The sequence below is a fragment of the Magallana gigas genome, chromosome 3, assembly GCF_963853765.1.
Source record: "Magallana gigas chromosome 3, xbMagGiga1.1, whole genome shotgun sequence".
Lineage (NCBI taxonomy): Eukaryota > Metazoa > Mollusca > Bivalvia > Ostreida > Ostreidae > Magallana > Magallana gigas.
Genome location: NC_088855.1, coordinates 15,073,766 through 15,100,746, shown reverse-complemented (window position 1 = coordinate 15,100,746; position 26,981 = coordinate 15,073,766). Strand labels below are relative to the sequence as shown.

The window sequence follows — 26,981 nt, the reverse complement described above, 5'->3', positions numbered from 1 at the left end:
GAAAAAAAATAATTGTTCAATTAAAATATCTTGGATATATCCTCTTTGATCGATTTCAACTGTATTTCTTTCACGGGTATGTTTATTTTTATAAAAAATCACCAAAAAGTGATGAAAGCAATAAATTGGGACAGACTATACATAAAATGATATCACATAGTGTGTCCCTAATTATAATAATAAAACATACTTTTATTTATTTAAATTCCCGTTTGAAACAAGATTACCTATGGTATGGTTGTTTACAAACAAATCCACAACACATGCTATTTTAAATGCTCGACCAAACCAACTGCATTATCGCGTTTATTTATTGCAAAAAAATCACTAGATACGTTTGTCGCTTACATTTATTTTGGGAACTGCGCCCGATAACAAATGAATTTAGATGTCAAATTTTATTTCTATCGGACACGGTCTCCAATTAAAATGTAAGCAATAAGCTAAAATAATATTTAGTGAATGTAATTACACCTTCCCTTACCAAAGTAAAATTATTGTTGCAACAATGCGGCAATATTGCGGCAACATTGCAGCAACACATTTTTGTTACCAGAAACCAGATTTTTAGACTAGTGAAATGTTGCCGCTAGCTGCAACAACTTCTGGTAACATTTTGGCAATACTGCTGGAGTGTTGCCGCTAGCGGCAATAACTTCTGGCAACATTTTGGCAATACTATTAGAGTTATTTCTGTAAAAAATTATATTACCACGCACCTAGAATATTGCCACTAGCTGCAAAGACTTCTGGTAATATTCTGGCTATACTCAGTATCATACTGCCAGAAATAATTTTCTGGTAACATCTACATGTATTTGATCATTTAAAATCATGAACTAATTAATTTATACATAATATATAATTCTGGCAATACTGCTAAGCATCATTTTTGATTTCTGCATTAATTATAACAACTATTTTAAGCTGCATTCCAGCTCGAAACAATTTGTGTCAAATCTTCTCTGATCAGAATGCAAACCTGCATTTAAATAAAATCACATACTTAATTGAAAAAAAAATAAATGCATAAGTAATACAATAAAAATTTCATTTTAATTTTTAATAATAATAAACATTTTAATTTAAGGAGAAGCCGAGCAGTGGAGGGGGTTTAACAAATTGTCAATTATTTAGATACGATTTAATTTTAAAATTATAACACCTCAAAATTTGCCAGAAGTTTTCTTTTTTCTCTGATTGATTATGCTTACTGAGCTTGCAAAAGCTTTACCAGAATTTAGACTTAATATAAAATTTTACACATTCAGCACAAGTCTAAAACTGTCAATTATAATATTGCATGAATATTGCTTTTGTATATCCCCCCCCCCCCAAAATAAAAATAACAATGACTCGAAACAATTAAATCAAATAAATATTTTATGATTAAAGTCTTATTCTAAGAAAGTCTCAATTGAAAAATCCAATGATATTCCCTTCAATTGCATGTAACTGTAATGCATGGTTACGATGTTTCACTATAAAAGACTGTTTGCATCACCACCACCACCCCCCCAATTCATGTTTTACGTGAATATCGACCTGTCTGTTCTTTTGTAACCGTATATTCTCTTTTATTAAGTTAAAATATCAGTCTACTTAAATTTAAGTATCTAAACTGCTCGATGCATGTTAAATTACGAATTTTCGTATGCTGTTTCTTTCCACTTCTACTTTTGTTTCAATTTTAAGTTACGCGCGCGCTGATTGGTCGATCAAATCGCTAGCCGCCAATTTTCACATTCGAAGCTGCCATGTTGTCTCCCATCGAGCCTCCTGCCATCACAGTGATCAGTGGAGATGGTGAAATGAAGAAAATACGGGAATTATCTGTAAACAAGGTTAAAAAATACACTGTCAATTGAGTGTTTATCTGTGAAAAAATCAACGGCTGATCTGAGGACGAATCTGAGTGAATGAATCGAGTGTCGACACCCCCTGCACCATCTGCATGAGCACGTTTTTGAAAAAAGTAAGTTTAGCAATAAAAATATATTCATTGAATGGCAGTTTAAACATGTTTGTTAAAAGAATATAAACCGAAAGACTGCGATCTACCTTTATACCAATAGGTTTAACACTGTTTAAGACTAATGTGCGGATCCAGAATTTTTTTCGGGGGGGGGGGGGGGGGCGAGGCATATTTTATTTTTGGTAATTTTATTTTTATAATGTAATTTAAAGAAATTTGAATTTTGCACGGGGGGGGGGGGGGGGGGTCTTGACCCCCTGACCCCCCCCCCCCCCTCCCCCTCCAGATCCGCGCATGAGACCAATCCTAAAACAATACCGAGGATCGGATCGAGCAAAATGCCCGTTATTTTTTTGTAATGTTTACTTGTATGAACAGATAATCTAAAAAAATTTATTTTAACTATTTCAAATTTAGAAAATTATAATTCGAAAATGTATAACTATACAGGTAATTGCATTTTATAAAATTTACATATATATGACATAAACAAAAAAAGAATTCATGTTCTTCTCTGAGTTAGTAGAGCAATTTAATTGTAGCTTTAATAAGGGAAAGTTGATTTTCTTAGAAACTGCTAAAAATATGAAAACAATTGCCAATGTGCTGATATGAAATCCATTTATCTTCCCAATAGGTCTGCCCTGGGTTACACAGACCTGAAGAGAACCATGAAAAAAGCTGTCACCTTACTGATTAAATGAATGGTGCAACTGGCAACCAAAGAAGAATGATGATGTAATTTGTTTAAGATTATGGAGAGGAACATATACACAACAGTGCCGAATTCCAATGTGGATATTGTTGTGATATTCTGATAGCTGTTTTTGTGATTGTTTATGTGTGAATTCAGAATGCCCACGAGACTGTCAAAAAATGACATTTGGAATGCCTAGGACGAATGCTTTGATCAATCGTAATACAGCAAGTGGTTGTGCAGGACTTGTGAACTATATGGTTTGAGCTTTGCTTGCGGTAAACAATGAACTTTTGTCCATATCCGTCTGTGCGCGTTGTGTCAATCAAACTGCAATACATGTTTATCTGCAGCAACAAATCATCACTGATCGGCTGAGTACTTTTAGTCAAGTTTCATCATGATTTGTACATCATATTTGTGTTTATTGTATTTATAAAATGTGTTAAATTTAAATATTATTAATTTTAACTGGTGTCCTTTATATTTTCAATTCAATGCGTTTTTTGTGCATATTATGTTGAATAAAATTTTTTTTTACTTCTTTAATATTGTGTAATCACAAACTGCCTTTTTCATTTTTGAAAAGTCCAAATTTAATACAAAATGTTTGTTTTGTTGTAACATTTTTGCATCTGTTAAAAAAATAAAACTGTAATGGCAATTAATGATTTTTTTTTCATTTTGGTTGTAGATTAGTATAATATACATGATTGCTTTACTGTATACATTTATTATTTATAAATATTGCATATATTGTACCATTGATGCCAGAGCACAGAAAATGCATTGAACCAATATTTCTGCAATGTCTTTTTTCTTATGCAAATGTATTGCCAGAAAGGTGTTGCAGCAAAATTTTTGCCGTAACACTTTTCTGGCAATATTGCTGCAATCTCAAGTATTGCCAGAAAGGTGCTGTCGTAACAATGTGTTGCAGCAAAACTTTTGCGGCAACATCTTTCTGGTAATATTGCCGCAATCTCATTTGCATAAGAAAAACGATACAGCAGCAATATTGCCGCAATGAATTGCCAGAAAGGTGTTGTCGCAACAATATGTTGCAGTATAACTTTTGCGGCAACATCTTTCTGGCAATATTGCCGCAATCTCATTTGCATACGAAAAACGTTACAGCAGCAACATTGCCGCAATGTATTGCCAGAATGTTGCTGCAATATTGCTGCAATAATGCCAGAATGTGTTGCCAGAAGGTCAATATTTTGGTAAGAGTTATTGTATACATCAGCCATTTCTTGATTATACACGCTACAGCATAAAATATAACTTAAAATCATGTGGAATAACTAGAATTGGAACACATTAACGATGCTATTAAACATGCTATTAAATAGGAATGAAGATATCACCTACATAGAGCAAGAAATGTTTTATTCATGGCTGCTGTAAAGTGTTTGTAGGGTGGTCGGCCTCTACCAGGTGTGAAAAAGACGCTGATATATGAAACCATTCATGCCATAAAACCAAGCATCTTCTTCGTGAATATTGCATACAAACGAAATGTAATAAAATACAGCTCATTGAACCTTCAAATGAATAACCATATAAACAGACGTAAAAACTAACAGGATAGGCAGTAACTTCTCTTATTCGCCATGATTACTTCCCATACAATCACGTGAGCATTGACAAGTGAATAAATCTCTGTTAAACCCCATGATGATGCAGTAATATATATATATATATATATATATATATATATATATATATATATATATATATATATATATATATATATATATATATATATATATTAAAGTGATCTGGATAGACCTTCGTTGGGGGGGTAACTGTACACGAGCACTTGTGCCTCAGCTTGTTAAAAGCACCGAATGTTTTAGTTCAAAGATCACACTTGTGTTTCTTTTAAAGTTTATTTACAAGCGCCCGTTTGAACACCGAGATTGGATCAGCTATTGGCAGCTGCAGCCAATCATAAAACGGGTCACCGAGTTCAACTTTTCCTAATGGTTTACGGAAAGTGGAGTGGACCGAAAACCCTAGGCAAGCGAAGATGAAGACAAACCAGTTTCAGCTGAAAGTATAAGAAACAACGTACCTTCATATACATCATCAAGTCTACTCCTTTCAACTCCCGGCCGTTCATTTTTTATGTCACAAGCATATTTCTTGAGAATATATACTGAACCAACAGCTCCACATATTCCACAAAGTCATCATCCATTTCTATAGGGTACGTATTTAAAACAGAAGAATCCCAATAATATACTTTTATAAAATATTCATATAATCCTTTAGTTATAATTATTTCAAACATTGCAACATCTGATCTTTCCTTACATGTATACAAATAATACAATATAATGTATACTTATTGAAAATATTTTCCTATCAGCCCTATGCGATATAAACTGAATTTACAGAAAAGTTCATAACAATTAGACTTCGAGCGATATGTTAACAATATAATCATTCATCACATGATTTTTTTTCTTTGATCTTGTTTCTGTGATATTTTCTATAAGTATAAGATATAAGAAATCACTACATCATCAGGCCTTTTTTATATCGCTTCCCCTATTAGCCCTCAGTCACTGTATATAAGCCCTCGAGCCAAACGGCTCTTGGGCTAATATATATAGAATATATCACACTGTTGTTTTGATCTCGGCCCCGGTATCAGCCCGAGCGGTTGGTATCGGCCCAAGCCCATACCTAGGGTTGATACCAGAGCCGAGATCAAAACAACAGTGAGATGTTGTTTATATCATTGATACATCTAAAATAAGAAACTGTTATTCAAATTCAAATTCCAAATAAGGAATATAATTTATAATGAAGAAGCTATAGATTTTTTTCGGATTTACAAAACTTGTTCCTTTTTTTCTTTTTATATGGTAAGAACTGTAACAGTTGTTGGACTTTGTTGACAAACCATCGTTGTTTGAAATACAGTATAGGGGAGTCTATCGTCTGAGAATCAGATGAAGCACTATCTTCTAGAATTCAAAATTATCGAGAGAGAAACTAATCCATCCTACGCAACTTCGTAATGAGTCAAATTCTTTCACTTGGATTTCGTAAGTTTCCTGTCAAATTCCATTCATAAAAATCAATACCGTTATAGCAAGTTGTTTGAGAACGTTCATAAGCGCATCCAATACTTTAAGTTAATATTTACCACTTAAATTTTTACAATCTAAACTCTGGTTTTCTAAGATTAAGTCTTGTTCCATCCTTCTCTATACCCTCCATAATTTTTAAATGTTAAGTGATATTAAATAAAGCGTGCTATTGTTCTAAATACACAACCGTTGTAAGGTTACCTTACCTTACTTGGATACATACTTTGGCGCTATTATTAAGGTTTTCCGCTCTCAGCGGAAAACCTTACTATTATTCTGAAAAATTTTCAAATTTCTTATTATTTTTTTTTTCTTCTAGACGCCAACTTTGATCCTTAATATCTCGCTCGTTTGTTCACCGATTGTTTTGAAATTTTCAGGACTGATAACATGCCGCGTGATGTTGTCGTTGCATATTTTATTTGAGGAAAATCCCTATCCGGTTTTGAGTTATTCCCCTTTTAGTAAAATTTAACGACTTCTGTTGTCCTGGGGGTTTAGCTTTAACGATGACTGGCAGAGTCTCAAAGATGGGCTGGTTTGGAAGCTAATACATTGAATTTGTGCGAGATATATTTTATTTATTATTTAAATGCAAATAAAAGGGGTGGTATAGATGTTGAAACAAAGGTAAGAAAAAAAATCAAAAAAATTCGCGTATTTTCCGTGTTAGTTTTCTACCTGATAAAAATTTGTTATAACATGTATTTTAAAAGTTCTTGGTCTTACCCAGACCTTTCATTCGGTATACCGAAAAAGGGGCTGGCCCTTATAATTAGGGAGTTAGAGGCGTCCAAAGTTCCTTGTCAATAACTTAAAAAGGAATAAACATTTCTAATGCATTATTGAAGCAAAGTTGTAAAGAAATTAATTTTGAATCCTTCTATAGTATCCAATTTAATGTTTTCGTAATTTATAGTCAGTATTTGCAGAAACAATTGTTGTCAGTTCGGTCCATTTTAGTGGGGGTGCGCACGTTTATGAGGTTATGAAAGGGCTTCTTGTAATGCACTAACTGATACATGTAGCGCGCAAAAATAATTCCACATAAAATTCCCAAATGTTTTTATACATATGTACATTTTCATTTCATATAGATAAACCTCTTTGACCTTATTTTTGTTGTTTGTTTCATAACTGTGCCCCTGTCTATGTTTAGATGCATTACGAGACTCAGGTAACCGATCGATAGGAGAGTCGCTTCTAGACGACAGTGCATGTGCTTGTAGAGCTGGACGTACACGATTAACGCCCCGACTGTGTTACTTTAACAGAGACATTTTGAATTGTTTCAGTACTGGAAGATGTGTTAATAAAATGGTTCCAATGCATGGTAATTAAACTCAACTTTTCTACAATACGTATACACGGCCGTCATATAAAGCACAATGTTTATTACTGACATGACAAATTAAACGAACGCGGGATTGCTCCCGATAGAACAATTCTTTAGAACAAAGCAAAAAAAAAAAAAATACTGATTTGCGATGGATATAATATAATTATCATCGTGGAGATGATTTTAAAAAGTGAACTTAATATTCGTATACGATAATATTTGAATCCAAAGCCGCTAGTTTTAAGTTACGGTTATTAGGGATATTAATTATGACTTGCCCCGCGTTTCAGGTTTTTTACTTGCAAAACATCTACAAACGAAAATACCAAACAACCTTCAGCAGCAACTTATAAATTATTTATTCCATACACAATTCTAAAGAGGTAATTAAATAAATTTTATAAATGCTTTATACTTGTATTCGCTATCTTCCATGGAAAAAAGTGGCATGGAAAAAAAGTTGTTCAATGTTCATCAAATACGCTGTAGCCTTAGCAATCGAAAATAATTAACAAACTGTATATTGATAGATTGACATATCAACAAACATTCAGACCCGCAATGTGTTTTCTTACAAGTTCTATAAAACGTAGACTCAATGACTGAATTCTTTACCGTTTTCCGTCTGGGTTATTTTGAATCACGTGTGTACGTTATGTGTAGCCATATAGATGAACACTTTAAGTGTTTAATTTTTAAAAGAAATTGTGGACATGCAGAGCAATGCAATGCTAGGACAGGCCGGTCAGACTGATACTGGTTCTGCTTGTTCTACAAATAGCGAATGTAAGACGAAGTATTTGGGTGTTATATTTTAAACAAATATAAGTATTGCTTTCTTAAAAGCTTGCATTACTCAACAAAGTATTTTATTGGAATTATTCTTAGTTACCTTAGCTGCATATATGTACCGCTCGGTCTGTATCCCGGAAAAATTGACTACCATCCGAAATTTTTCATACAAGGTCTACAGACTTGCAGCTACATGTAACATTACCTTTAAAAATACATTTTAGGATTTGCCGCTGTTTATAAATTCATTAAAAAGACGCGCAGAATCAAGTGGTAATATGTTGTTTGATATGGGATTTATGACGTCTATTTATATTGTTTTCCTTAAAATGATTTCATTATTTCAAGCTTGTGGGTGGAATAAAATCAGTTTCACATATTATATGACATAAAGATGTCCTCTCCCCACTTTTTCTCGAAGCAACTATAGTTATAAAATTTACATAAAAAATTGAATTGTCATGGAGTTGCCCCCCCCCCCCCCATTTTGGTAGCATGTAAAAAAAAAAATGCTATGAAAATCATGAAATTATGAGTGAAATTTTGAAAATTTTGGAAAATTCAAACAAAAAATTCTTTTTTTTTTCTTGTCAAGATTTGTTGGATGAGTTTGCCCCCCCCCCCCTTTCAAAAACGATGCTACGCGCTTGGAAATTACTCATTTCTTTATTCCCCTCTTTAATAAACAAACAAACTAACAAACATAACCGATCCAGATAAATATAATTACATGTATCAAAAATAAACTTAAAAAACAAACTACACATTCATCCTTCACCCACAATATTGCCACAACGACATATCTCATCGTTGTAGACCCGTGTAACAATCTGTTAAGCAGGTGCTTGCACGGAAAAGAACCCCTTGCTGATCTACATTTTCATTAACGCATACAAAGAAAAAATATATTTTGATTTATTTTTGAATTTCTTTTGATGTAAAAAAAAAAAAAGAGAAGAAATTGGTTCTCAATCTCTCTTTATGCCTGTTTGTTAGCGGTTAATCCAAGTTCATTTTGAATATCCTTTTGTAATTTAAAAAATGCGATGTAAATTTTTTTCATGCAATATTTCGGATAAAGCAATGAAGAGTTGTTTCTTGAAATTTTATTAGACCATAAAATTGTAAAATGCTAACATTGAAAATCGTGCCCGATTTCTTTCTTTTTTTAAGGTAAAACTTTATTGATTTAAAAAATGATTCTTTGAGACAAACAAATTGACATAATCAATAAGAGTTTGACAATCTCTCACTGCAGGACTGTAGCTTTTAGTCAGAAAAAGAATCGGATGGACGACCTAAGACACAGATCGTCCATCCGAATTTCTTGAAAATTGCCATTATTTTCGTACGCAGACGCAATACTCACCGAGACTAAATGGTTTGTATCTTAAGTTTTAACTGCTTTGAAAGGTAATATTGGTTTTCTGATAATTATGAACATGAATAATTAAATAAAAATGGTTAAAATTACAGTAAAATTACCGCCATCGGTCTTCTCCGTGCGCGGATCTAGAAGGGGAAGGGTTCCAGACCCCCCCCCCCCCCAGCGAAATTTCTTTCAATTACGTGTACATTATAAACTTACCAAATATGCCTCGGACATCCCTTGGCAAACTCAAATAACCGTCTGACTTTTCAACCCCCACCCCGGAAAAATTTTCTGATCCGCGCATGTTCCACCTCCTCGAAATACAAAATTATTCTTCAAAACCCCCTGTAAAATATCCAGGATCTCCGCATATATACTAAGAGATTCATTGGCGCTTGCGTTCGATAAAAATGCGTGTAAAACGTTTGCCAATGGTCTTTTTACCTTCGTACCGGGCATAACCACAGTCCCACTCTGTGAATAAAATGCGGTGAATCAAACTAGAGACAACGTGTCAAGATCTGTATTTGCTCATAAACATGTAGTATCATCGTGCAAAATGCACTGTTCAATTATAATTTTTTTTTTACTTTACTTGTAAAATTCAACACCTGTTTCGTATTTTTTTCTTACAGTTTATTTCTTACATAGTTACTTTTTTTATTTAGTGATTGACACTTTTCAGACTTTATATGTGATTTCAAAGAGACAGAGTGTCATGTCTCAAGGACTGTTAACCTCTTAAAACAACATTGTGCAATTATCAGATTTTCATTTCTTGGACATCAAAGACTCACTGAGTTTATTTAATTATTTTATATCTGTGAACCTTTCACTCAGCTTACTTATATCCATTACCTGTCAATTGCAATTTATACTCATTGTTAAGATTCTTATAAATAGTTATGTACAATTGTCAATGCGCAGTCTGGAATACGGCGGTCAGCCCCGGCCACGTCCTACTCTCCCAGAGTCTTGAGTCCGGAGGCCACTTCTGGCCATATCCGACTTGTTTGTAACATTTCTGTCTGTTAAATTGTTGCCATCGTTGAGTCTCGTCCAATAATGTGGAATCCTGCATCAATTGCCTGTTTATTTCTCTGGAACTGTATACTGGTGGACATTCGGGAATACGGCAAACCTACCCTTCGTTTTAGCTTACGGCCCACAGCGCGCCCCAACCTTTTACCTTATACACTTTACGCCAACATTCCCTCACCCGGTTCGTACTGCACACGACCGATGCAGATCCAGACGAATTCTCTATCACCGTAAAATCTACGCGGTCACAGAAATATAATACTTTGTTTCTCAGTGTTTACACATCTAATATTGTACTATGGTCAGCTATCAATTTTTTGTAATACGTCACAAGTATGACGCAGCTACGACGGAAAACCTAATCGTTGCTTGCAACGAGCTCGTCTCTAGTTGAATTATTATTTTTCAATTTTAAGCAATAAAAAAAATATTCAGACGTGAAAGGAGATGCTTAATATTATTTATTTGTTATTCTATTGTTATTTCACAAACTAGTCTTTATTTTAAGCAGAGATTTTTGGGATTAGCGATTTTAAATTTGAGGGCAATACACCCCCTTGACGACGGGCTGAGGCAGAGAAATATCAGCCCCGAGGGCAATACAGCCCTAGCTTTTGGTTGCTGTCTCACCTAGTCCAAAACATGTGTATCTGGGCTGATACACTACTAGGTATATGATATACAGCAACCTCGGGTTATTATAGGATGCAATATAAAAAAGGGCCACGTAATAATCTATATATTATATACCTTGCGTCAGAAGCATGATTTTCATAATATGTAGATTTTGTATTTATACGATCACCCATTTTATTCTAAATGAAAATTGATCTGTGACAATAGCGAGAAATATATTTTTTGAGGCGACTTGAAACACAGCTTGCATAATAGTTAATTTTATTTTTTTTTAACTTGTGTTAATCCTATTGGAAACATCAATGAAACTTTTTAATTTTTAAAGAATTATTATCATATTTTATATAATTAGTAATAAATACAGGGCTTTTGCAAATACAATACAGCTAACTTTTAAAATATCGTATTAGTCTCGTGGGGTGATTCAAATTCTGCAGGGCTGAATAATTCATGCAGATACAGATGCGTATCGAACCCTCTCGGAACACCTCTAATTTTTTCCACTTGGGAATTAGGTAAAAAGGATCTATGCAAATAACAATTGAATAGGACCAGTATTGGTTTCTATCTAAATTCCAAAAAAAATATCAATTTCTGTCTTGATTTTAGGCCATACACAGTAAACTCTCAGATTCTAGTTATAGAATCATAAATCATAATGTATAGTGATTGAAAAAAAAGTTTCACAGTCATTGTCTATGCAGTATGAGTTATGAAAAGTTTTATAAAATTTTGATTCAGTTTACATTCTATGATACATGTTCTTTAAATATGTTTATATACAACCAATGACATATCGAAAGTCTCTCGTGACGGGATTTCAAAAGTCGCAAACCCTCTTGACTCTTTGCTACAAATAATGCACGTCGCCTTAGTTTTTCCCACAGAAATAACAGGAAGAGTGATGTTTTTGACGCAGAAAGATTTTTACAAGGCACTTGAACACTATCATCATTCACTGTACATTCAACTGAATTCTTTTCCATATTAAAAGCTGCATCCTTTGTATAAGCGGACAAACCTAATGCCAGCATGGCAAGGAGATGGGAAAATCTAACTGACCCACCAACATTTTTTCTAATCTATAAACCTTGCTCTTGCATTTTTGGCTTAAAATGTCACCAATGCACATGTTCTTTGCAAAGAATGAACTGCATCTACTTTGCAGTACTTTCCCTCAATTGCACCATTTCATAAAGATGTTCTTTAAAGGCAAATGCGACAGTTTTTGCTCGGTATGATTTAATTTACGTGGTACCTGTCTCAAGTAACACGAGTGAATGGTTCTTGTTCTCAAACAAAGCAAGCTTACACTAGGGTTTAGTTCCAGTTGATTGCTTTTACATGTAATGAAGTGCTAAAGTATATACTTTTTCCATCAATATCTTTATTCAAAGAGCAAATGTGCATTTAAGGAAGAAGATTGAAGTTTAATATATAAAATGCACAATTCTGCATAAATAAATATATTGGTGTTACTGTTAAAATTCTAAATCTTAATTTATTCCTTTGAACAATACTTATTAAAATATCAAAGATTTTTTTAGGAGCAGGCCGGTCGTGAAGGATATCTAGGCCAAAAAACTATTTTACTCAGAAAATGCTGTTTTAGCCAACTTTGAAGATTAATTTTTAAATTGCAAGAGCAATATGATAGGTTTAAAATGCAAATTCAAAAAATTTAGAAATATGTACGATAGGAATTAAAATAACAAAAAAACTGATTTTCAAAAGTGATTTTTTTTCCTGGGAAGTCCATCTCCCCAACATGTAAATTCAACTATTATTCGCAATAGATCCTTTTAGGCAATGATTCATACATCACAAAACAATGTCTGACCTAAGTAATGCATTATAACGTCTTCATTGAATTAAGGCATAACTATATCTTAGATATGTTATTTCTATAAATATATATATCCGTTTTTTTCATGCGTCACAAAATTTGCGAAAGTGGGTGAAATATGTGCATAGCATTTTTGATTTGCCTCAGTCATTTTTGCAAATTTAAAAAGTTTCTTATAGAAAATAAGACAGAATTCATGTATAGTTTATGCGTACTCAATAATTTGCGATAATAAAGAGATTGTGAAATAACTACCAGTCATTCAGTAATTATACATACCATTTTTCATATCACACACTGTATCAGCCCTTGACCAATATCAGCCCTTGGGCCTTAATTTGGCCCTCTGGGTGATATTGGTTTCTTGGGCTACATGTATATTGTCCTGGGTGTAATATGGAAAAAGGTATGTATTATTCTCTGTATACAGGGAGAGAATTTTTCAAATGAAATGTTGTTTTGAGTAGATTTATCTGATGATAATATCTAATTTTTTTTCCACAGATGGCAATAGCACAGAACTTACGTACCTTTTACTTGTCCATCAAACATTTTTTTCGTCACAACAGCTTTGCCGGGGTGTGGTAGGAGAAACCCACACATATCTGGAAAGCATTTTTTAATGGCTCTGCGAATATCTTTTAGTTCTTTTGGTTGCTCTGTTGTTTCCTTAATTATTTATTAAAATATATCTTTAAAATGAGCATTCTTAACAAGAGATATTCTAAATACATAAGATAAGTGATGTTTTAATTCTGACCAAAAATTTCCATAACATTTATAGACTTGGAATATTTAATTTCTGATGAAAAGCACTTCTAAACAATATGTTCTAAATACCTTCATGTTAAAACTAGCTTTTACATGTAAAACTCTAAAGCAATCTATTAAGAAGATTTGCACTGATAAAAAATACCAAAACAGGACTTCTATGGACAGACTGACTGACTTACGAAGAGGTATTTTGGATATGACTAGATTCTGTAAAAACTTAATGAATTAATTCTTATTCATCGATCATGATTATATTTTTGGTGTTTCTATCAATACATGTACCATGTTAAATGAATGCTATTAAAGAAAGAATGGTTTGGGTTTTGTCATCAAGCTGCATTAATTAGTTAAAAACTTTCTGCAAATTATACAGTTTAATTCATACAGTGTCATTAAATATAATTTCAAGATATGATTTTTTACATTCTGAACTAGACTGAAATGCTCCAGTATGACACCTGATTAAGTAATGCCACATTTGATGACAAAAAGTTGTTTGCAGGAGTATTTTCAGCATATGTTAGCATTCCTAGACAAAGGAAAAAGACAGACACAACCAATGTATTGAGTTGAGAGGCCCTGAAAGAAATGATAATATTGATGCTCTATTTTATTTAAACTCTGTTCAGGTATGAAAATGATGGTCGTATGTTTTTGTTTTCCCTAGCTCATTTGGTGAGAATAAATATTCGCAAATGCCGACGCTTTACCTACTTTTCATAATACACACATAAAAATCACCATGTTGGCTAAGTGGGAATAAAAAATAAAAGGTTGGATTTTTGATGTGGTAATATTAAACTTTTATCAAATATAGATCAAAAGATATTGATGCATGATGACACAATTAAGATTGTCAAATATACCTCCAAAATACATGTATCTAATAATGTGAATCATCATTGTTCATGGGGGACCAATGCTCGTGGCTTTCATGGATAACCCTTGCCCACAAATATACACCCCCACGAATGTAAAGTATACATGTATATACAAGCATTTGTTTAATACTTTTTGAAATTATCCGGAATTTGCTACCGACGAAATTACGTCACCATGAACAAGAAAAATTTTGGCTGCCAACAACATTGACCCCACAAATGAAAATGATTCCACAGCGTAGGGTATAACATCAGAAAAAGTAAGATATCGTAATTTGTTCTCATTCACATTACCTACCTCTAGTATCTTTGTAACATAATTTTTTCCACCATCTTCTCCGTAGGGATATTCATACGGACATCCCCAGTCTCGTATCAAAAATACAAGTTTCTTTAACAGAAATATGACATAGATTCATAAACTATCATAATTATATGTGTAAATTGGTGTTTGATTAAATTATATGAATTTCATTCTTGGCGTATTTAGAAATGTAAACTGTATAGTTACTATTAATTTCTTACCGGCATGTTGAATTCACCGTCTGAAAAAGTTTCAGTGCCAAGCTTGCCAAATTCAGTGAAAAACTAGAAAATAGTTTTATAAAAATATCAACTGAAAATAATTCAATTCACTAATAAACATAAATGTTCTTTGAAGAGCCTTGCTCGGTATTTTGAAGCGGAACAAGACATTTTTTTTAATAATTGAATCATATTATTTATTGAATTTCAAATCTGGGTGACTGTGTAAATTACATGTGCTAATGATGCACTTCTAAGAATATTTACATCAATAAACAAAAGAAAAACATGGTGCAAAAAAGAAATGAAATTATAGACACAGAAATAAGAATACTGGTACTAATAGAATTAATTTTAAACATAACAAATCCCAGAAAATTTACCTTTAAATTCTTCAAGTCATCTTCCTGGAGTTGTTGCATGATATTGTAGATCTAAAGATTCGGTTCATTAAATTATATCGAGAGTACAATTAACAGTTTACCATCTGCATTGTATCAATATCAAAACCCCTCATATAAATAAATACAATTACAGTAAGTAAGTTTAGTATACATTGTACCTGTACAGTGCTTATCAAACTACTGAGGGCAAACATTCTGGCAGAGTCATTCATTGTGGATTCCCTGTCAAAAATTCCTTGCGTATCCATAAGTAATACAGCAAACTAGCAGATAACAAAAATAAGAGAAATGTACAATCATCTAAAAAACAATACCGGTACTTATTTTAATTTTACCAATTAAAGGTTTAAGAAACGTAACAGGATAATTCTAAGGTCTAATGAAGTTGTATCATAGCAATAAATATATACACATCATGAATCAAATATTACATAAACTAGGCATTATATTTATAACTTAATATTACCTTTTCCCCAAATTTGTCTTGACATATAAATGGTTTGCTCCAGATTAGGATGCCAGATGTAACTCGTTCTGTTCCACCTCGCCATTCAAACCCTTTTATTTTGTCATTTTCTTTTAACCAAACAGATTCCTTTTTGTATGAAATTGAAAAAGAGAAAAAAATATTAGCAAAGGTCCTATACATTACAGTATTGAATGATTTATTTTTGATGTCGTCATGTCAATAATTGCCATCAGGTGAGCAGACAAATTTAATAACATAGGTTAGCGCGTTATGATAATTTGTCTGCTACACTGATGCACGACGAAGTAAAAAAAAAATCATTTAATTAATGCTTATATATAACCGTCACCGAGGGAGTAAATTAGTAACAGCAAGAACAGCTATTTTATAGAAACCGGTTTAAACTAAGATTGTTGAGTTGAGATCGATGAGCATGAAAATATAGTCCATGAAAAATATGTCTTGAAATTTTGCTTTTAACAGTAAAATCAACTTTTTTGTTGAATAATTGTAAAACATGGTATAATTTGACAACATGAATGAAATATGTTTTTAACCGATATTAAACATAGAAATCACTGTTTGGGAACTTCTTGTATAAATTTCATGTAAATTCATACAAAGAGATTAGTTGTTGCATTTAGAGGCATTTAAAGATCACAAAATTTAATGAAAAAACACAGTATAGAATGTAAATGTAGTAAATTAGCAGTCATATTTCAAACTTATTAGAATTACCTGTGCTTCCAAAAATTTTAAAAAGAATCCAAGGAGAAAAGATTTGCCTTTTCTAAAGGCTCCTGTGATTGAGATGATGACAACGGGAATGTCTTTGACAAATGGATGTAACAATATCCTTTTCAAGTTTTCTTCGTTCAGTTCTAGTCCATGAATAATGTCGCCACCGCTTTTCTTGTCTGTAACTTTAATAATCTGCAGAGGTTCACCTTTCTCAAAATCATCTGTAATTAACATACTATAATATGTAATTCACCTTTTTAATCAATAAAGGATATGATATATTGTGAGAGTATCTTGTGCGAGTTCTGATGTATTCTATCAACCTTGCCATGTACACTTTTGATACAGTATATTTATATTAATAATGAACAAGAGGCCAATTGGCCTTAACGGTCACCTGAGTAGCATATAACCCATACAAAACTTGTCGAGGAGTCTCATATATGCATCTAGTCAATGAGGTTTCATACTGGAATAGAAAAATTATAAATTTGTAATGATGACCACCTCCCTGCCTGAAATCTTTCAAAAAGAACTGTGAAACCTATAATTTTGACAAAAAACTTGAAGATCTAGTCTACAAAATCATGAATTCAGCTTTCCTTTCAGGTGTTTGGGAGTAAAGAAGAAAATTTTTAAACATTATATGCATTAACACTGTCTTATACATCTATTTTGGTCCTGCCTTAGAGTCAACACTATATTGCCATATTGCCCCCCCCCCTCTCATGTCCTGAACCCCTGACCCAGGGGCCATGAATTTCACAATTTAGGTAGAGGAGTTAGTGGACATCATAACCATGTATTCAGTTTTTTGCCCATATGTGTGGAAGTAGAGAAGATTTTTTAAGATTTAATACATTTTTACTATATGGCCATATTTGCCCCACTCTAGAGCCCGAACCCCTAACCCAGGGGTCATGAATTTCACAATTTAGGTAGAGGGCTTTATGGACATCATAATCATGCATTTAGTTTTTAACAAATATTTATGGTCTAAGATTTAATACATTTTTACTATATGGTCATATTGGCCCTACCCTAGAGCCTGAACCCCTGAACCAGAGGCCATGAATTTCACAGTTTTGGTAGAGGGCTTCATGGACATCATAACCATGCATTCAGTTTCTTCCTCACATGTGTGGAAGTAGAGAAGAAGATTTTTGAAAATTTAATTGGCTTTTTTTTGCATATTTGGCCCCGCCCATGGCACCCCAGGGGTGGTAGAGCCATGGATTTCACAATTTAAATTTTTCTTACCATAGAGATGCTTCACACCAAAACGATTGGCCTGGTCGTTTTCAAGAAGAAGTTAAAAATGTAAAATTGTTAACGCACGACGACGGACAAAGACCAATTGCAATAGGTCACCTGAGTGACTCAGGTGACCTAAAAATAAACCTAACACCCGGTCCCTCCCAACCAACAGGGGTATATTGATTATGTATACTAACTTATTTGCTTTGATATTTTCTATTTCACAATTAAATTTTTTACCCTTCATGTTTTTTTTTTTTTATATATATTTTCATAAGATCTTTGCCCTTTAGGGTCGATGATCAAGTCTACCATATTTCAAGAAGCATGCCAATATATTTTGTTATACTTTCATGTTACATACTTAAATCTGATCGGTTTAGACACAGTTGATAATCCGTTCTATTACCCTCAGCGTTAGCAACACACTTGGCAACGGGTAACACAATGAATTGTAACATGCGCGTAAATTATGCACGTACGGTTCGCCGTAGAATTCATGTCATTTCTATATAAAAGCAATAAAAATTTCTCTAAAATTAAGACATTCAGTATAATAAAATAAATAGTGCCTGTTTGGGAGGATGACAGATGAAATTGACACCCCTCGAAAACCATTGTTAACCTCCTCTTCGCGTCGGTTGACAACGGTTTTATCGGGGTGTCAATTTTAACTGTTACCCTCCCAAACAGGCATGATGTATTGAGACCCCCTCTGATTTCCTTTGTTATTGGAGAGGTCCTAAGGTTCAAAATATTTTAATGGCCACGATATATTGACCCCCGGGCCCCCTCCTATTTCCAATTTGGTATCTAAAATTCTTATATAACTTCTTGGTTTTTAATAAAATGAATTCAAATAATTATGTAAAACCCATACACTTATATCATTCTTTCTTCATTATCTTAACACGGAATTAATGCATGGGACTTTGCCCTTTATATTATATCAAACAAAGCCACTCATTCGTGCTTGATATTGTACCAAGTTTGGTTTAATTTTGACAAGTAATAAGCTAGTTTATATACAGACATCAGACAATGTAGTGATCAGAAAAGCTTAATTGTTTGAGCTTTCAACTGACCGGGTTGCATAAAAAGTTTATAATTTAACTTTTAATAATATGGCTTCTATCATCAAGTACCTGTATTTAAAAAAATCCCCTCTGTATATATAAATTTTCATAACTGCGTTAAACTTTATGAGAATGTTCACCAAAAGCAAAATGAACCAGCTCTGCTCATCCAGAGTAAAGTTTGTATGTATAGAGGATATCTATATTGTGTGATTTTATATTAATTTAATTGCTTTATCCAATGAGTTGAAATGCTGTATATATTCGCGAGGCTTGCCGAGTGAATATAACCATTTCAACAAGTTGGATAAAGCAAATATAAAATCACACAATTATAGATGTTCTATTTATCTCATACAATTTGATTTATATTATGAAGCTTTTTAGACAATCCCTTATACGACCCAAATTGATTTTTTTCAAAGATTAAAAACAATGATGCAATGTTGTGTTATGCGGTTATTGTGACCTAGCTTGCGCAATACAATTTAGTACGTCATTTCTGAGATAAACTAACTGTTTTGATGTAATGGTTCACTGAAATAAACCTTGAAATATCTTTTTAAGCTCTAAATAATTTTTCTTAGAGCTTATTCACTTGATTAAATGGAAATACTGTTCAGAAGACTTGAATAATCAAGTTTGTTGACTTACACAAAGTTGGGAAAGCTTTTTAGTTTGAATTGACTCGAACGAGGAAAGGTTGTTGATGTTTTATAAAAGAAACACTAGCCTAGTGATTCGAAATTAAAACTAGAGGTACTGTGAGCAATTGATACCCCCTGCTAAGATAAAAATCATAATGCATGTATATTTGCAATTATAGATCAAAGGCCGGAACGGCCACAAAGGCGTCGAGCTGACATTTTCTTTTATATAGAATGATATCAATAATTTGAATTTCTGTACTAATATATATAGTCGTTTATCAAATAATATTAGAATAAAAAAGGAAATAAATAACGTTTTGTGCTGTTTCAAAAACAATAATCAGTATATTTCGTTATAAAATAGGTAGTGATGAGTTTATAATACAATAACTCATCATGGTTACAAAAATCGAAGAAATTTCAAAGTTAAAAAAAAAATTATTATTTTCTTTCTGCTTTAAAAAGTCTTTGCACATTTCACAGGCTCATAATTTGAATACATTAAGTGTGTCCCTAATTATAATAATAAAACATACTTTTATTTATTTCAATTCCCTTTTGAAACAAGATTACCTATGCTATGGTTGTTTACAAACAAATCCACAACACGTGCTATCTAAAATGCTCGACCAAACCAACTGCATTATCGTGTTTATTAATTGCAATAAAATCTATAGATAAGTTTATCGCTTACAATTATTTTGGAGACCATGCCCAATAACAAATACATTTACATATCAAATTTTATTTCTATCGGGCACAGTCTCCAATCAAAATGTAAGCGATAAACTTAAATAATATTTTAGTGAATGTTTACATTGCACCTTATTGTATTCATCCGCCATTTCTTGATTAAGCAAATTTATACTAATGCAATGAGTTGTCAATAACCAGGGAGGCAAAGTTGGTTTTTTTGTACACAATTTAGTTGAATAAAAGGAATACAAATCTTGTAATACGTTTAATACTTCAAGGAACTTATTTTTTATGCGCATTAAAAAGGCGGTGCAGTGCATGAATTTTTGGACGATTGCCAATCCAGACGATCGCTAGAAGGCTGCCGAGCATTAGCTCGACGCCTTAAAAATATTGGATGAATCTATTTCACCGTCCATTTTCGATAAATAACAACTGCTCTATTTTTTAAAACTGTCAATGCTAAAATGAGTTAACAAACCAATTTCTATATCCTTTAATTCTATTTTATTTTAAGTTAACTGTTAATGCATGAGGACATTTGCATCCTTACTTTAACAAACATGACTCGAATCAAACAAAATCCACATGTCAAGCAGCCATTTGATATTGAAACATTTTGAATTATTGGTAAACTAAGCCTGTTTTTTTCCGAAATTTTTTTTCCCAACATTTTTTTTTCCAAAAAAAAAATACATTGGGGCAGGCAATTTTCAGAGAGACGGGGATGAGAATCTAAAAATAATTTTATGTAGCCTGAGACAGGCAAGGTTTGTGTCAAATTTTAGCTTCTAATATTTCCATTAATACAAGACATGACACAGACAGGTATTAAGCATTTTTGAAACAATGACCTTGAACTTCCTCAATTGACCTTGAGTCAAGGTCATGACACACCCTCAGGTTATAAGCAATCTTTATGTGAATTAGAACTTCGATATTTGTCCATTAGAAAGATATGGACTGGACAAGAATTTTGCACTTTTCTGCCAGTGACCTTGACCTTACCCAAATGACCTTGAGTCAAGGTCATGACACACCTTTTGGTCATAAGCAACATTTGCGTAAAGTAAGAACATTCAATGCTTCTCCATAAGAAAGATAATGACCGGACACGAATTTTGCACTTTTTCTGCCAGTGACCTTGAACTTGCCCAAATGAACTTGGGTCAAGGTCATGACACACCCTTAGGTCATATGCAATCTTTGTGTGAAGTAATAACTTCTAATGTTTCTCCATAAGAAAGATATGGACCGAACACGATTGCAAAGACAGACGGACGGACAGACGGATGGATGGACAAGGTGATTCCTATATACCCCGCCCAAACTTTGTTTGCAGGGGGTATAAAAAGTGAATAAGGATGCTTACTGGTGGTGGAATAAAATCCTTATAAAACATTATTTCGGTAAATTCTTGTATATGAAGTTATGAACACAACCTTCATCACGTCGTCAGGATGAAATCTTTGATAAAATAACGTAATTTGCAGTTTTATAAACTACACAAAGCAAATTGAAAATTGAAAGGGGGCTAAACTTATAAATAAAATCTTGAAAAACAAGAAAAAAGGATCTTTTGGTTAAGGTTATGTATAACTTTGCAAAAAAGTGTTTTTTGGGGGGGGGGGGGTGCTAAACCCTGGACACCCTTCTACGTTATTTCTTCCTTCTACTTCAATTTTTAGAGATAACCCTGCTATGTGTCAATATGTTAACATGTCTTGTACCTCTTGTACTTAAAGTAAAGCAAGCAAGGATCTAGAAAAGTGGGTGGTGGTAAATTATATAACCCAGCCCACATCCTAGAAATTGCAATTACTTTATATGTACATATAGTTGATTTATGAGTTCTCAACACACACATATTAAAGAAAGCAAGGATCTAGAGGGTGGGGGGCGGGGTTGGGGGCTATAACTAGATCATTATCTTTAACCTGAAAAGTTAGAGAGCAAGGGGGAATTCAAAAGAGAAATCTAAGAGAATTTTTTTTATTCTAAGGAATTACATGCAAAAAAACTATTGTTGTTTTATCTGCTAAATACTGTGGTTTCATTAATTTTCGTGGGTTTCAATTTTCGTGGATTTTCTAAAAACCACAGTTTCAAGGATACGTAATTTCGTGGCCAATGATCCTATCAATACAAAATGTTAATTGAAATTGAACTTCAATGAACATATAATTTCGTAGATCAACTTAACAACGAAATCCACGAAAGTTGGTATTCAACGAATATTGATGAAACCACAGTACAGGTCTGTGGAAAATTTGGAGGGAAAACTTTTTGCAGAGGACAAAAATCATAATGATTTAGTAATTTTAATCAGAGAAATAAATAACAGAGATTGGCAACTCTGCCATTAGTGTGTTTTGTTGTTGAAAATGATACGGGACCAACTTTACTTTCAGAACTACATTTTAATAAACTGAGATAATGATCTTAAACCAAAAGTATATTGTTTTAATGAAAAGTGTGCATAGGTTTTAGACATTTTTGAAACAAAAAATTGAAAAATAAGATAAATATATAGAAAATATATTGGCCAGCTATAAAACATCGGCGAAATCTTGGAAGATGGGTAGCCAACTGCCTTTTAAATCTCCTCTTTTGATATTGTTTATTAGACATAAACTCATGAAAATATAATAATTTGAATGTTATGGTAATAGGTTTTAAGCAGTTTATATTTCGATGTAATTGTTTATTAGAAAGATTTACTGATCGGATATAAACTGGGAACACTTTACAATTTTATAGGGACCGCAGGATTTCGCAAAATTTCGATCGGTTGCCAAACTCTGTTATTTATGTCTCTGTTTTAATTAAAAACAAGTCATTTAAAATAAATTTCTCAATCGCCTTCAAAATAAAGTCAATCTAGCTCTATACTTTAACAGTGATTGGGAAGGACATGCGCCACGCGCCATAGTCGCATTTAAGAGAAAAATGGCGCATTAAATCAATTACTCTACGCGCCGAAGTGCGCATTCAAATTTCTCATCGGTTATAAAAGTTTTAGCGATGTCCACTGGAAATTTACTCTGTACGACTTAGCTAATCGTCTTTTAATACATTTGTTTTAAAACATCAAATTTCATTGGTTGTGTTTGGTAAAACAGAAATAAACAACCAATAAAAACGTTTCCACTCTTTTATGCGTGGTAGATTATTCCAGAATTTCCTCCGAAAGAGAAGTTGAAGTCGCCCAGTATTCTGAGTTCTCAATTATGTAAACTAACCCCAAATGCAGTAAAATGATGATTATCTAATTGAAAAGACGTTTTCACAGCCTCAATTAATCCCTGTTGTGATTATTAAAACTCACGACTGTCTTACCATGCTTATCGTTACTGTAGGGGTTATAAATATGGGTGATGCAACCACACTGCATTGAAAATTACAACCGATGTTTATTCATTTAAGTGTCGATACTACAATTAGTTGTAACTTGTAATTATTTAATAACTCGCAAAATTAATGTTTAAATAATAAGAAAAACCGTTCCCTACAGTTATCTTCATAGTTTGAAAGATTCTCTACATGACGATAATAATTGGGTCAAAGGGTTTGACTAATACCTCCAAAAAACACAGAAGTACAGAGACTGATTTTATTTATCATTTATTTAAAGCAAACACCATAACAAAAATTGCATCAATGAAATGTATAAACACATCAAATAAATGAAATTTAACCAGTTGGTTAAGTTTTTAAATTTTATAGAAGTTGTTTTGCTCTAGGTTGGTCCTTGATAATTTCAATTTTACTAAATGGCCCCAATGAATAAATAGATGGCCCTTTCATTATGAAAATGGCCCATTAAAATTAATAACTGTGGGGCCATAGTCCCATTGACATTTTTGGCCTTCCCAATCACTGTACGTTGCCTCCCAATTACTTTTTGGGAGCATTTTCCATATGTAAAAATTTGACATTTAAATGTAAGTTTAACGTTCCTTGCACACCCACATCCCTAATTCCCCAAGGATTAGGATTTTGTTTGCGCGTCAAAATTTCGGACACTTTTAAAAATGATGCTTATATAAATATGTATGTGCCTGTTAATACAAGTTCTTTTTACTTTATGGTGTACGAGTGTGAACTTGACATGTGCTCAGCTGAGACTAGCTGCAGATCTGTGGTTCCCAGTCTAAAAAAAATCGGATGGGCAACCTGGGAGCTACAGTGCCTCCCATAGTGAAAATCTGCAATTTACGGCGCACAATTCAAAAAATTGCGCCAGTTGATTTACCTTATTTCCGAGCACATTCTATACATATATTCGATTCCAAAAAAATCCTCAGACATTTTACTACAGATATGAACACTTTACTTTATACCCCTGCTTTTCTATTAAACACCATCATCAGCCCCGTAAAGTGAAGTGGTGCAGTTTGTTTACATGTAAAAAAAAGGCGACTCTCGATCTTGACGTGAATATAGCACACCCAATTTCCGAGGTCGGTAAGCGTGGTTCAGAGAAAGTTTGAGGCAAGTGAACTACTGATATCAGTACTTAGTAGATTTGTAAATTGACTGAATAATTTAATGATACTAATTTTTTCCACAAGTTAGTCCAAAACTAGCGCAAATTTTTGTGCGCTGTAAATTGCAGATTTTTACTATGGGAGGCACTGTAGGTCCCAGGTCGTCCATCCGAATTTTTCCATACCGGGTGCTACAGACCTGCAGCTAAGCCATACTTGCCAACTGACCCGATTTCGTCGGGTCACACCCGATTTTTCAACCCTTCACCCGATTATTTTTTATGACCCGGCGGGTCATGCTTTTCACCCGATTTTTGTCGAACAACCCGAAAATCTCCCGATTTCCGGATTTGGTTCATAAATTACGTTGCGCGTTTGACTTCCAGTTAGGAACCCAAGCTGAGCTTGGATTTACGTAACGCGTAAACAATGCCGATGGCTATAACAGACACATTAAGTGTAATTATTATCGTGAGTTGTTTGACTAAGCGAAGGTTTAAATCATTAAGTGTGATGGCTTCCAATAAGAAAAGGTCTTCATCGGGGCCAGCGGAATCAAAACCAACAAAAAGAAACCGATATTTTTGTACCTATGAACATATCTGGGAAAATGAATTTCCATAGGTAAAACAAAGTAATCGAGGACAAAACGAGGCTTTTGCGTTCTATGTATCGCACATTTGAATATTGGATTTTGTGCCCAAACTGATCTAACTAAACATTCAAAAACACTAAGTCATGTATAGAATGCTTTTTAATACACAAAAGTCTTCCAAGTCCCTTACAACTTTCATGCCATCATTTACAGAGTTCAAAAGCAAGGTTAATGTAGCAGAAACTCTTTTTGCATTTTTTTTTTCAGCTGAACACAACCTACCATTTTCTGTGTCGGATCACTTTACAAAATTCAAAATCTGCAACTGTTAGTTAAAATGCTTCTTTGCAATTAAGTATTACACATAAGTTTTAACACATATTTCTATTGTATATACCTATGAAATGCATGATAAATATGTTGTGAATGTCGTTACGCGCTATGACCAGATTTTTTACTTTCCAAATCTGGTCATGACCAGATTTTCACATGTTGGAGGTTGGCAAGTATGAGCTAAGCTGAGACTTCAATTAACACAGTTCAATTGAATCGAGGTATTCGTGATTTTGTTACTTTTAATAAAGAAATAATATTAAAGTATCGAAAATCATAAAACGACAAACCTCTGCGTTCCATTTTCTTAGATATCTGTCTGCGACTCATTTCACGTCTTCTGGAGCCATCCATCCCCTCTGTGTCTGAGGCCGCACGCGTCAAACTACGTCATACATGGGTAACCCGAATTAAAGTAATGACAGTAGGCCTATTTACCGAAAGGACGCCTTGAATTACCGGAATGCCATATAATGAGTTATGGCGGCATTTGTCAGACAGTGAGTCTAATTTTAGAGCTTGCTTATCATGCTTATATTATGTTTTACGGTGCAACCGTTCTGGCGAGCGCAGCAAGAATTACATATACCTTGCATCATTGTCAACCTGGTGTTGTTTAGGTATCAACGAACGTCAAAGAATTTTTTAGAGAGTATTGCTCTACAATAAGTATGCCCAAGGTACTACTCTACAATAAGTATGCCCAAGGTACTAATTATAATGGTTATGATACATACAGAGCAACCCCCTACCCCAAGAGAGAGAGAGAGAGAGAGGAGAGAGAGACGGTGCCCGGGTCCTGTTTGTAGAACTGTGTAATTTCCCACTTTTAAATTTAGTGTTTACCTATATGCAATATATACATAAATTGTTTAACTGTTTATTTTTTCTCTTTATTCCTTTTTAATTAGTTTAAAATGCCCTATTGTTTATTTCCTACCTAGTCATATACATGTACTTATCTGCCTATTGTACATGCATACACAATTAGCTTAAAAATGGATCGATATGACAGTAAAGTATGGCTCTTGCTAGTATATATTTATATAATCTCTATATTAAAAAAAAATAAAAACAAATCATATGTCAATGAGGCATCGCAGTCTATACTGAAATAGCTAGTACACGCATATTACAGATGTTCATCCACCTCTAAATTTATCGCGGGAAATATAGCGCCAGAGCACTGTGACGTCACTCATGACTTTGTTAGTCTTTGTTTACGTATCTCGACTCGGGTGAAAACATTAGAGAGCATTATGGGACGTAGACAAAAAATTTTGTT

The 26,981-nt window shown here is 33.4% G+C and overlaps 1 protein-coding gene and 1 long non-coding RNA gene across 5 annotated transcripts in view; one reads left to right on the top strand and one right to left on the bottom strand.

Moving 5' to 3' along the window:
- The window catches only part of LOC105322843 (atlastin-1), a 42,378-nt gene extending 16,262 nt beyond the window's left edge, over positions 1-26,116 (bottom strand). Inside the window, exons 1-10 of one of the 4 annotated variants that reach the window (XR_010711844.1) lie at positions 25,987-26,116; positions 16,597-16,820; positions 15,856-15,984; positions 15,548-15,652; positions 15,369-15,419; positions 14,986-15,048; positions 14,759-14,851; positions 13,336-13,474; positions 4,753-4,880; positions 1,547-1,833 (exon numbers count right to left, since the gene is read on the bottom strand). Coding sequence is in view for 1 of the 4 variants with exons in the window: in XM_066078638.1 (XP_065934710.1) it covers positions 4,694-4,728; positions 13,336-13,474; positions 14,759-14,851; positions 14,986-15,048; positions 15,369-15,419; positions 15,548-15,652; positions 15,856-15,984; positions 16,597-16,820; positions 25,987-26,050 (903 nt within the window). In the remaining 3 variants the exon portion in view is untranslated. Of the gene's footprint in view, positions 1-1,546; positions 1,834-4,490; positions 4,729-4,752; positions 4,881-13,335; positions 13,475-14,758; positions 14,852-14,985; positions 15,049-15,368; positions 15,420-15,547; positions 15,653-15,855; positions 15,985-16,596; positions 16,821-25,986 lie in introns of those variants that run through there. The other 3 variants (XR_010711843.1, XM_066078638.1, XR_010711845.1) reach the window with 3 other exon arrangements.
- LOC117688149 (uncharacterized) lies at positions 1,828-3,128 on the top strand. Its single transcript, XR_010711847.1, has 2 exons — positions 1,828-1,975; positions 2,613-3,128. It is a non-coding gene; the product is annotated as an uncharacterized lncRNA (long non-coding RNA).
- Positions 26,117-26,981: the final 865 nt, after the last annotated feature.